General features: G+C 47.9%; 2 protein-coding genes across 4 annotated transcripts in view; one reads left to right on the plus strand and one right to left on the minus strand.

The window, feature by feature from the left end:
- The window catches only part of LOC135240919 (filamin A-interacting protein 1-like), a 58206-nt gene extending 54412 nt beyond the window's left edge, over positions 1-3794 (plus strand). For all 3 annotated transcript variants that reach the window (XM_064310969.1, XM_064310970.1, XM_064310968.1), the window contains exon 2: positions 433-3794. In XM_064310969.1, the coding sequence (XP_064167039.1) occupies positions 753-3281 (2529 nt within the window). In that variant the 5' untranslated portion in view covers positions 433-752 and the 3' untranslated portion in view covers positions 3282-3794. The remainder of the gene's footprint in view (positions 1-432) is intronic.
- The window catches only part of cmss1 (cms1 ribosomal small subunit homolog), a 73643-nt gene extending 61089 nt beyond the window's left edge, over positions 1-12554 (minus strand). The window contains exon 1 of the mRNA XM_064310979.1: positions 12235-12554. Coding sequence (XP_064167049.1) covers positions 12235-12283 — 49 coding nt within the window. The 5' untranslated portion in view covers positions 12284-12554. The remainder of the gene's footprint in view (positions 1-12234) is intronic.
- Between the last annotated feature and the right edge of the window lie 15 nt (positions 12555-12569).

Raw genomic sequence — 12569 nt, forward strand, 5'->3', positions numbered from 1 at the left:
AATAGGGACGTTTACCCTATACCGTGCTCCTGGCATGTTTATTACAGGAGTGAGGGTTTAAGATGATGAAATCGTTTTGCAAAAATAGTTTTGCCAAATGTTTTATGCACCACATGTCAGGGGCAGCATAAAACTGCCCATTTATAGACTGGCAGAGCACGTAAGCCAGTGCGGAAATACGGATGATGTCACAGCTGAAATGCAACTCTGTTTTTGGGCAAAGATAAATGGGTTACTAAAGCGTTACTGCCAGGCAAGAAATGATATAATCTCCCATGACCCGTTTGGATATTTCTTTTTAACGAATGTATAAATCTGTCAAACCAAAACAAAGGAAAATTCCCATCGGATTCCACAGCCTGGACGTTGTGTGTAGGCACTCTGAAATGTCTGAAATGCAAACAATAAGAGTGTTGCTCTTTTCTCTCGCAGACTGAAGTTGCTGATTGATCAGGAGAAGGCCAATCAGGAAGAGGAGAGCAAAAGGAAGGTGTCCAGCCTGAAGGAGGAGCTCACCCAGCTGAAGTCCCTCACGTTGCTGCTGGTGGACGAACGGCAGCAGCTGACGGAGTAGCTTGCCCAGCAGACTGCCAAGGGCCCAGGCACTTTCAGCCCCCGCCGTTAGGCCCCAGGAGACTCTGAGCTCCACTGAGGAGGCCAGGGTTCAGGAGGAAGAGAGCAGAGTCTTCCAGCTGGAGGCCGAGCGGCACGACCAGGCCCGCCGTTTTTTTCCCCACCAAGAGCAAGAAGCCATGACCGCCAAACTGACTAACGAGGACGCCCAGAACCGCCAGCTCCGGCAGAAGCTGGCCGCCCTGAGCCGACAGCTGGACGAGCTGGAGGAGACCAGCAGGACCCTCCGGCGGGCCGAGGACGAGCTCCAGGATCTCCGGGACAAAATCAGCCGCGGCGAGTGCGGCAACTCCAGCCTGATGTCCGAGGTGGAAGGGCTGAGGAAGCGGGTGCTGGCGATGGAGGGGAAGGACGGGGAGCTGATCAAGATGGAGGACCAGTGCCGGGACCTCAACAAGAAGCTGGAGAAGGAGGCAGGCCAGGCCCGGGGCCTGAGGGCAGAGGTGGACAAACTGAACCGAAGGATAGCGGAGCTGGAGAAGCTGGAGGACGCCTTCGGCAAGAGCAAACAGGAGTGCTGCATGCTGAAATGCAACCTGGAAAAGGAAAGGAGCATGACCAAACACCTGGCTAGTGAGCTGGACATCCTGAAAGGGAGGATCAGGGAGCTGGAGGCTATAGAGGGTCAGCTGGAGAGCACAGAGATCACTCTGAAAGAGGACCTGGCCAAGCTGAAGACACTGACGGTCATGCTGGTGGACGAGAGGAAAACCATGGCTGAGAGGCTCAGGGTCACGGAGAGCAAACTGCAGAGCAACAGCGGAAAACTGCAGGCCGAGCAGGACAAGGCCACATCCGCGACTGAGAAGATCATCGAAGAGAGCAAGAGGGCTCTGAGGTCCAAGGCAGAGCTGGAGGAGAAGATGCGCAGCACCGCGAAGGACAGAGACGAGCTGAGGGCCAGGCTGAAAGCGGAGGAGGAGAAGAACAGCGACCTGCAGTCCAAAGTCAGCATGATGAAGAAGAGGCTGCAGTCCCAGGAGAACATGGAGCGGGAATTCCAGAGGAGCAAAGCCAGAGAGGAGCACAGCAAGGCCCCCGCCGTGAACCGCTTCCAACAGGAGGACAACAAAGTGAAAGAGCTGACACAGGAGATGGAGAGGCTCAGGCGAAAGCTGAAGGAGATGAAAGTGGTCGAGAACGACCTGCAAAAGACCGAAAACGAGTTTGAATCCCTGGAGAGAAAATACTCCAACGAACAGGAGCGAGCTAAAGCTCTGTTGGAGGAGCTGGAGACATCCAGGAAGGAGCTCTCCAAGTACCAACTGGCAGAGAAAGAAGTGTCCAACCAGGAGAACATCCTTTATAAGCGTCTGAAAGAGGAGGAGGCGAAGTCCAGCCACCTGACTCGAGAGGTGGAGGCCTTGAAGGATAAGATCCACGAATACACGGGCACAGAGGACTCCATCTGTCACATGAAGAGGGACCACGCCACCTTGCAGAGGAAACTGACGCAACAAGAGGTGAGGAACAAGGAGCTAGCCCGTGAGATGGAGAGCCTCACCAGCGAGCTGGAGCGGTACCGTCGGTTCAGCAAGAGCCTTCGGCCAGGCATGAACGGGAGGCGTTTCTCAGACCTGAACGCCTCCAGCAAAGAGGTGCAGACGGAGCCGGTGGACGGCCAGCCCCCCGACTACAGAAGCCTGGCTCCCCTGGACCGAGCCGCCTTAAACGGTGGCGAGTATGAGGAGAGCTACCCTGAGGACAGCCCGAGCCGCGCTGACGAGGCATCCCAAACCAAGCACGGCCCTTCCCTCCACAACAACAGCATGAGGAGATCCAGGGTACCGTTCCCCAAGGGCAAAGAGGGCGGTCACCCGATCAACGGGACAGTGCTGCCGCTTCGGCAGAGCGGGGGCCACACACAGCAAGGGGACATGGTGCTGACCCACACGCCCGGGCAGCCGCTGCACATCAAGGTGACCCCCGACCACGGGCACAACGTGGCCATGCTGGAGATCACCAGCCCCGGGCCCGTGGAGAACGCCCACTCCTACACCAGCACAGCGGTCATCCCCACCAGCTGCGTCAGCCCGCCCAAGCAGCGGATCACCATCATCCAGAACGCCGCCGTCTCCCCGCCCTTCAGGGCCAAGGGTTCCTCCTCTCCGCCGGACGGGCTCTGCACGCCCGAGAGAGCCATGTCTCCCCTCACCATGACGGCCTACTCCCGGGCCATGACCCCGGAATCTTCCGGATCCGTAACGCCGGACCGGGCCATGTCGCCCATCCAGATCGTGTCGGTCACCACCGGCGCCCCGGGGGGCTCCCTGGCCTCGGAGCCGGTGGAGGTGGTGGGGGGGCACGCCGTGTTTCGAGTGATGCCCGAGCGACAGAGCCACTGGCAGCTGCAGAGGTCCAACAGCTCCAGCCCGAGCATCATCACCACCGAGGACAACAAGATCCACATCCACCTGGGGAGCCCCTACATCCAGGCCCTCAACAGCACCGCCGGGCCGCTGAGTCCGTGCCACAGCATTGGCCAGGAACACAGAACTCCTGTACTGGCCAACGGCACCCTTTCCAAAGGGCCCAGTAAAATCACCAGTAGCATCACTATAACACCCGCCACCTCCCCAATCCCAAGACCCTCCCAAATGACAGTAAGTAGCCTCTGTGATCGACATACTCCTTGCCCCACACCCTAGAACCCTGAAAGCAGTCAAGCACCGCCTGACACATCAACTAGTCCCATCTGACCCAGAGTCCCATCAAAGCACTTCCATTTTTCTTTTGGGAGACATGTTTGCGCATATACACTATATCTAAGGCAAGAAATAATACACAAATACACCTACGAGAGAGCACTATCCACAAACACCATGTTTCTCACCCTGGGTAAACTCATATGTGCACTTAATGTGGTTTCCATGGTGAATGATTATGTAACAACATTATTGATGTACTTACCAATGTACTGTTTTCATTCTGTATTTCATATTCCACATGACTGTCATTCTGCTATGGTGAAACTTTCGTATCTAAATATTAAATATATATATATATATATATAAATGGTTTTATGTTCTTTAGCTCTTTGTGTATGGTTTTATATCTCATTTTGTAGTTCAGTTTTATAAAAGCGTTCGCTTCCAGTGTTTTTACAAGAGCCTTTCTGCTGTGGTTTTAACATAATCTGCCAATAAACTACACTGCCAACATTTTCTGCATTTATAAACCTATGGTTTATACTGTATCAAAAGATATACTCTGAAAAGCTACCCCAACCTGGATTCCGACATTATAGGATTATTTGTCATCGAACGACATGCCAAGTTAATAACAAATCCAATCCATTTAAATGTACTTTCCTGACACAGTGCTTCAAGACGTACTGCTTCTGAGTCTCTAGGGAACGAGAATAATGACTGAGGGGGACATTATTGTACACTGGGCACTACAACACAATTTTTCGTTGATTCCTCAGGGGAAAAACTTAGGCCGAATATCTGCAAGCGACTGTGAGGTTTTTAACACGCAGTGACCGTAACTTTAAAGGTTTATTAAACCTTTCACAGGCATGATTTTATTTTATTTTTTTTTTTTTTTTTTTGCCAAGAAGCTCCACGCAAGGGGTTCAGGATTTATAAGAGAAAGGAGTAAAGGCTGAGGACACCCCGCCGTGTGTTTTGCCTGGCCCGGCTTAAATTCGCGGGGGTGACCTCATGGTTTTCGGCCTCCTTCCCAGACCCCTCCGAGAAACCCCCGCATGGAAGAACAGGCCCCGCGTGAGGCCAAGGGCAGTCAGAGGACACGCTGGAAAAATCAGCTTTCAGCGCAGACGACCGTGTGAGCTCCCGCAAGGAACAGGCCGTTCCCCTCGCGTCCGCACCTTTTCCGCTAGCGGTCGCGTCCGTAGCGCACGTCTTCGTCTTTATGCAATGAACAAAATTAGTTTTTTTCATGTAATGAGCAAAATTCTCACTTTGTAACCACGGCGATGTGATGCGTGACACCGGTAGGGTAAGGAGCTGGCCTTGTAACCTAAAGGTCACAGGTTAGATTTCCCTGGGTAGGACACTGCCATTTGTACCCTTGAGCAAGGAACTTAACCTGCATCGCTTCAGTATACATCCAGCTGTATAAATGAATGCAAGGTAAATGCTACGTGAAAAAAGTTGTGTAAGTCGCTCTGGATAAGAGCGTCTGCTGAATGCCTGTAATGTAATGTAATGTGGTAGAGTATCGACTTTGCAGCCAGCTTTAGAGGCCATTAATTTTGCCACAGTGAAGAAACTGCAAGACGTGTGACGGTGGCCGGACAAAAAATGGTGAGTATGCGTTTCAAAACAATTACTCAATACTTTCAGTGCTAATCCACTGCATTTACTTCTGTTCGGACCATTTATTTTACTGCAGGCTGAAGAGAAATAAAATGGCATCAGAAAAAAATAATAAAAACAAGTAAAACTGTAGAGGTCAAATATTGAAAAGTATTAGATCTAAACTCCAGAGGAATCTCAGATGTTCCCCACATAAATGTCCACACGTGTTGTGGAAAGAATGGAAACTCTTTTTTTCTGCACGTTTGGGTTGCCATGACGAGGTCACACACATTATCTCTCTTTACCGCATGCTGATCTTTGATCAGCTGTGTTTGCGTTTTCCAAGGAGGACAGGAAAGTCCTGAGAAAAATAATGAGATTAGTGCCCCAAAAAGTATCAGTGGCCTGAAATCAAAAAGCTGAGGTGGATAAGCCTAAAGCCTTTCAGTCCTGTGAGCCTGACCAGGCTGCTCATAACCTTATAGCACTATGAGCCTGACCAGGCTTCTTATAACCTTACAGTACTGAGCCTGACCAGGCTGCTCATAACCTTACAGTACTATAAGCCTGACCAGGCTGCTCATAACCTTACAGTACTATAAGCCTGACCAGGCTGCTCATAACCGTACAGTATGAGCCTGACCAGGCTGCTCATAACCTTACAGTACTATAAGCCTAACCAGGCTGCTCATAACCTTACAGTCCTATGAGCCTAACCAGGCTGCTCATAACCTTACAGCACTATGAGCCTGACCAGACTGCTCATAACCTTACAGCATTATGAGCCTGACCAGGCTGCTCATAACCTTACAGTACTATAAGCCTGACTAGGCTGCTCATAACCTTACAGTCCTATGAGCCTAACCAGGCTGCTCATAACCTTACAGCACTATGAGCCTGACCAGGCTGCTCATAACCTTACAGTACTATAAGCCTGACTAGGCTGCTCATAACCTTACAGTCCTATGAGCCTAACCAGGCTGCTCATAACCGTACAGTACTATAAGCCTGACTAGGCTGCTCATAACCTTACAGTCCTATGAGCCTAACCAGGCTGCTCATAACCGTACAGTACTATAAGCCTGACCAGGCTGCTCATAACCGTATAGTATGAGCATGACCAGGCTGTTCCACTACGCTTAATTCCATCTACTACCCCCCCCCCCCCCCACAGAGTGCATTGTTAAGCTGGTCCTGCTGCCTCAGCTTGTTAGCATGAGCATGATGAACAGTCTGCACCTTCTGTACAAACCTGTTCAGTGCACAAAGATTAGACTAGATCTACAACTCTGGTGAGTCTACGGAGTCTGTATTTATGTATTTAAGCGATAAAGAGCAGATTTAAACAAATGAGCCAGACCACAATTGTCAGAGACGTGATGCATTCTGGGCTTTTTATGAAGGCAATAGCCTGAAGCAGTAAGTTACGACACCACAAAATTATTTCAAATGTTCTTCTGCTCTTAGTGATTAAAACACAGAGCTATTCACGGTGCATACCATTACCTGCTATTTTAACAGACAGGAACTCTCACTTCAAGACCGTCTGAGTTACTATTTAATGTTGCATTATATTTTTTTTACAAGTCTGCCAAATTTATGTGTTAAATTTCAGTGACTGTTGATCTCTCTCACGAAGTAGTCGCAGCAAAGATTAAAAGTACACACTTGTGAAAAGACCACTCTGAACCCAGCAGCAGTGAGGTGAGAGGATTTTAGTTATAATATGCTCTACGCCTGAGTGGCACAGGTTTTAATAACACAGCTCTTTATATTAACATTTTTCAGAATGACACCCTATAGGCTATTCACTTGTAAAACAACATTCGCAAATACAGAAGTTATGCCTTTTTTTACCAGGAGTATCAGCAAATACACTTGACACACCCAACAGACAACTGTGCAGTGTGATTAGTCCTGGACAGACATGCATGCACACACACACACACACACACATACACATGCATGTGCACACACACACACCCACGCACACGTGCACTGGGAGAAGATCAGCTCTTTCACACAAGAGTGCAGTGCATTCTGGGAGAAGATCAGCGCCTTCATGCGAGAGTGCATTGCATTCTGGGAGATCAGCGCCTTCATACAAGAGTGCAGTGCATTCTGGGAGAACATCAGCGCCTTCATGCGAGAGTACATTGCATTCTGGGAGAAGAGCAGCGCTTTCATACAAGAGCGCAGTGCATTCTGGGAGAAGATCAGCACTTTCACACGAGAGTGCATTGCATTCTGGGAGAAGATCGGCGCTTTCACGCGACAGCGCGGGCCACCAGCTCGCTGATCGTTTGGCCTGCAGGACGGGGGAGTGGTGGAATGAGAGGTCAGGGCTCTTTCTCCAGCGGACGTTCCTCACAAGCCTGATTCGCTGCAGGAGTTTGAGTTTAACCAACACATGGCAGAAGGCCGCTAGCTGGCCACTAACACCAGGCAATCAGGGCCAGAGAGACACGCCGAGGACGTTTAACAGAAGGGGAATGACGCTGGAGAGTCATGCTCTGAGCGAGCAGTCAGACCAGCTCCGGTTAACAACTTCCCAACACACTTACGGTCTGTAACGTTTAGTTTACTGAAATCTATTTTAAGCTCAGAATGAGAATGAGAAGGAGTTTTAAGTCATTTAAGATTTTTTTTTTTTAATGATCCGTGTCCACCCCTGAAACCTCCTGTGGTACCACGGGCAAACTGTTCTCTTTCTCTAGCCCTGCAAATGTATTTTCCACTGCGTGCACCCTAATCCAGCCAACAAGTCAATTCACAAAAAAAAAAAAAAAAAAGACGTAACAAACTGACAAAAGAAAATCTGTCCATAAAACATGAAATACAGCGTGTTTATTTTCCACTGTGATTTGATTTGACATGCGGTTATAAAAATACACTGAAAATTCCCTGCAAGCAGTTTACAAGCCAACTTATAGGGGTCCTTTTATGGGTTCTAAAGTCTAGGAGACATATAGGGAAAAATCTTTTTTTTTTTTTTTTAATACGAAGAACACATCATTATTTTCATTGGATCTAAATTTGAAAATCTGACTTCGTTAATCATCGTTAACCGCCAACTGCTTATCGAACAACGCAGGATTAACACTGTACAGACCTACAGACGGTCTCCATAAGGAAAACTAAGCAGACAATGCACTTAATACTTTGGGATATCTCATTACTGAAATTGCTTTTGCAGAGCTACTCAAAAACAAGTCGGGGAACGTGATGTAAAAGCACTGTAAGCCTTGACGTCAGCACTTGCAAAAGTGGATTTTGCATAAGACAGACACATGGACCTGATTAACACTGAAAGTAAGTGCTGATTATAGCTGCCAAAACTATTATTTAAAACCACATAAATATGCAGTCCTGGCAGGTCATAGGCTTGCTCCTGAAGGTTGTGCTTGTGCATGAATACATGCATGTTTGACCCATACAGGTATGAGTGCCCACGACTTAGCCACGTGCTGTGCTCTTTACGCAACAGACATGGACACTATACAGCCCTCTCAGTACTGCCTATCTAACCGAGGGCAGCTAAGACAGTCATGGAATAGCCTATGTCAAACGTATTCCATGCGGTAGTCATGTACAGTTATCGTGTACGGTACAACTATCATGCTAAATGCACGTCTGTACCGTTACGGCGCGTGAATGATGAAACTGCGAGCGGAGTTAACAGAGCTCATCTGAGACCGCGGCTTCTTGCTTGATTTATTAAAAGATCCGGTTATTCCGAAATACGGTCGCATGCCGACCCAAGTCCAAAACACAGCTCAGTGTTTTCCATAGCAACGGCGCTGTACTGAACTGCGTGGGTCTCGGCGCCGGTTTTGGCAAGAAGACCCCCTTCCCCTGTCCAAGAGGACGAGTCGCAGCGGTGAGCACGAGCGCTTCTTCCTGCGGGCTCGTAATAAGGGAAGCACGCGCTAACGGCTCGTTTACCATGAAATCAAGCGTCCGTCTGTAAAACCCCCCACTCTCCTGGAAGCCAGTATATAAAAATCCCATCTCAGAGACCTGTTATACAGTCACATTTCTAATTTACATCCAAAATCTATTTTTTAGATATAGTTCAGTGAAATCACACCCTCCCCCTTCCCTGTGCTTGCATGAAACATCACACATTGGAACAAGAAGAGGTTTTCAGAAAAGAAATGGAGCTGGTTGCAATCCAAGGATTTATCAAACACTTTTTAATAGCTGCCTTCCTCCAGCCAAAAGCTTATTGTCTTTAATGCCGAGTTTGAAATCCTCATTCCACTATAATTACATTTCAGTTGTACATGAAAAAACTAGGCCTATTTTTTTACCCACTGAGAAAAATCATGGAGTCAATACGAGTGGTTACATGTGAACTGCAATGTACCGGTATTAAACATAAACCACTGAGGCTGGAAAAAAGTTTCCAAACAAACTTAATAAACAGCACTGAGCCTGATGAGAAGAGCTTCACTGTGGACGGAGCTGGAGTGAGATTCTGTTTTTCTCCCCCTTCTCAGTATGGTCATTCATAATCGATCAGAGGGAGCAGCACAGAGCAGGTTTGCGGAGCAGCATGGAGGGAGCAGCACAGAGCAGGATCAGCAGAGCAGCAGGGAGGGAGAGAGGGAGCAGCACAGAGCAGGATCAGCAGAGCAGCAGGAGGGAGGGAGCAGCACAGAGCAGGGTCAGCAGAGCAGCAGGAGGGAGGGAGCACCACAGAGCAGGATCAGCAGGATCAGCAGAGCAGCAGGAGGGAGGGAGCAGCAGGGAGGGAGGAAGCAGCACAGAGCAGGATCAGCGGAGAGGCAGTGGGGATGGAGAACAGCGTAGAGCCATAACAGACCCGAAGACTTTCCACGGTGACATCACTCCCTGGCCTGACCGGGGCGAAGCGTTAAAAATAAAAGCTAATTACACGGTAAACAACACGGGCTGCCTAACGCAAACCTCATGGACGTGCTTGGCTGCCACTTCTTATAGGTCACGGCAGAAACCATTAGAACCCTGTTCCAGAGACCCAGATTCCCACAGAGCGATGGGGGAGCGCGAGCAAAAGCCGTTATTACGGAACCTTTTCCGAAGCGAGCAGTTAGCGGGTGAAATATGTGGATATTCGGATGGCTGCACGGCTCGGAGCGGGAATCAGCAGCTCCCCTCGTTTGCGGAAGACAGCGCTCCGAACGCGAGCGAGGTGCTGCTGAAGGAGGCGAACCGAGCCGTCGTGTCAGACGCCACAGGGTGGCTGACGGCTTTCTCATTTCCTGATTACCAATGGATTCGCAGCGGCAGAGAGGCTGAAACACAGGCGCTTTGCACGTCTCACGTTTTTGTGCACACGAGGCAAAACGCTCACAGGGTATATGAGCACCATCAGCAAACTACTGTTTTGCAAAACTACAGCACCCTCTACTGGACCTTTGGAATATTTCGCACAAAAATGTCAGTTTTCACATGGTGGCACCAGAATGGCTGCAGCATGAATATACATTGGAAACAGTGATCGAAAGCACTTCTAATACACTGAAGTCTGAGCCACAAAGGGACTTACAAGAAGAAGGTCAGTGGAAAGCATCCGTCATGGTGAGCTAACCTTAGGATAAGGCCTGCTCTGTTGTAGTGATTAGGATCATTATCGCCATCTCTGCGCAGTCTTGTGCACTTGCTCGTTCACAAACTTTGGAGATTCCGAAACGTTGCACTGTGACTTGTGACTGTGACGATCCTCAGTGAGTGAGCCAGGAGGACCTGATTTAGATTTGAAGGCCAGATTTGGGTATCCATGCTCTCTGGAAGGGACTTTTTCCACCATCCCACAGTGGTGATGTGCTCACACGGAGAAGCGCTGGAGAAAATGTCCTTACTTTCAGAGCAGTGAGCAGCGGCAGCATCAGAGTGCTGCTCTCAGGGACGGCCCTAGGATTTTTCTGGCCCTAAACAAAGGGGGGGGGGGGGTGCTGTTGGATTCTGTCGAGCGGGGGTGGGGGGGGTGGGGGGTTAAATCCTTCTTACATTACATTGTTATGAAATGTTCTATTGCCATTCCATTTAAAATTTGTACCGCTGGTTCCGATAGGGGATGAATAACGTAATTACGGAAATAAAGTTTTTTTTTTTTTTTTTTTACCTTAGATAAACATTGGATTGTGTGGCGCCCCCCTCATGGTCGTGTGGTTGTGGCCCTAAACAACCCCATAGACCGTTTATGCCACAGGCCGGCCCTGGCTGCTCTATTCAGATCAGTGAACAGCTGCAGCATCAGAGCAGCGGAAGCTTCCAGACTGCTGCTCTATAGCACTGCCTCAGGCAAGGTTGGGCATTGCAGGGTAATGAAATCTGACGAGGGGTGAAGAGCACGTATATGGCAGGTACACCACTAATAGGAAAAGATGTAATAACCGGTTCCCAGGTATATTATGAAATGTGACATTTAAAAAAAAAAAACCTTTTCGCAAAAGGACCAGGCAGTAAGCTTTTGACACTAATTTGCAGAAATTATGCTGCACCACAATCTCGGCAAAAAAAAAAAAACTTTTATAGCAAACTTTTGAAGTCATTTTCTGTAAGGTGCCATTCAAGAACAAAAAGTGTCCGGTTTATATTTCCGATGCAACATCTCCATCTACTGGCAATAATTATACTGGCATGACTAGAACATGTCAGCAGGATGCCACACTCAAAAAGCAGAACGAACGAACATGTCGTTGTGTAATACCAGTATATCTTTAAGAATGGTATGTATTGCCAAATGTATTTTGCCAAATGTATTTTACAATTTGCCAGCCAGCTTAATCTGAAGACGTTCGACAGTTTGCGAGCAGTAAGCCACATCTTGCCAAGTGAGCCAATTCCCAAGTCATCAAAGTAACTAAATCCACAAAATCGGAACACTTTAACGTATGCATTTGTGAACATAGTGAATATGCGATAACTTGATCGTGAAGTTAGCCATCCAAACACAAAAAATAGCCGATTCACAATGGGACTACAAGTACCGAAATCCACTTCGATAAAGGCAACAAGACACAATCCCACGTGTGTTTTTCTTCAGGCAGTCGCCTGCAACGAGGTACGATCCTGGTAACGTCTTGCTAGATATTATAACTAAATAGCAACACAATTGGAATTTGAGTCTAACCAATGTACACAATAAGAAATAAAGTACTGCTACACAGAACAGTAGCAGTACCTTCGTACCACAGTAGCAGTAGTAAAACCGTATGCAAAAAATGCTTATTTTCTATGAAGATAGGAGATAGTCAAGTGTTCTGAGAAGATCGGAAGTGGCTAATCTGTCAGACGCCACCATAATTCATACCTGTCATTACTATAACAGAAAATCCCATAGTCTTACCTGAATCGTTGTTTTGTTTCCACCACTCATCTCCTAAATCGTCTCCCATCTTCTACACACAAAATAAACCAACTAGTACCACTGTGAAACGTGCGAACTCGCAAACAGTTCTATTTTCAGAACTACAGATTCGTCACTGGGAAAATAAAACGAGGATACATTTATAGCACAGCCCCGCACGTATTTAAATTGCTATTATATCCGATTACAATAAAATACATTTTAAGCAATTATTTTTAATAAGTAGCGTATACATATAACGAAATCTTCTAGTTGTGTAAATTTTGATTTGTGTTGAAACAGTAGTCGTCGAAACAACTGATATATCACAGTTC

The sequence above is a fragment of the Anguilla rostrata genome, chromosome 15 (assembly GCF_018555375.3).
Source record: "Anguilla rostrata isolate EN2019 chromosome 15, ASM1855537v3, whole genome shotgun sequence".
NCBI classification, from domain to species: Eukaryota; Metazoa; Chordata; class Actinopteri; order Anguilliformes; family Anguillidae; genus Anguilla; species Anguilla rostrata.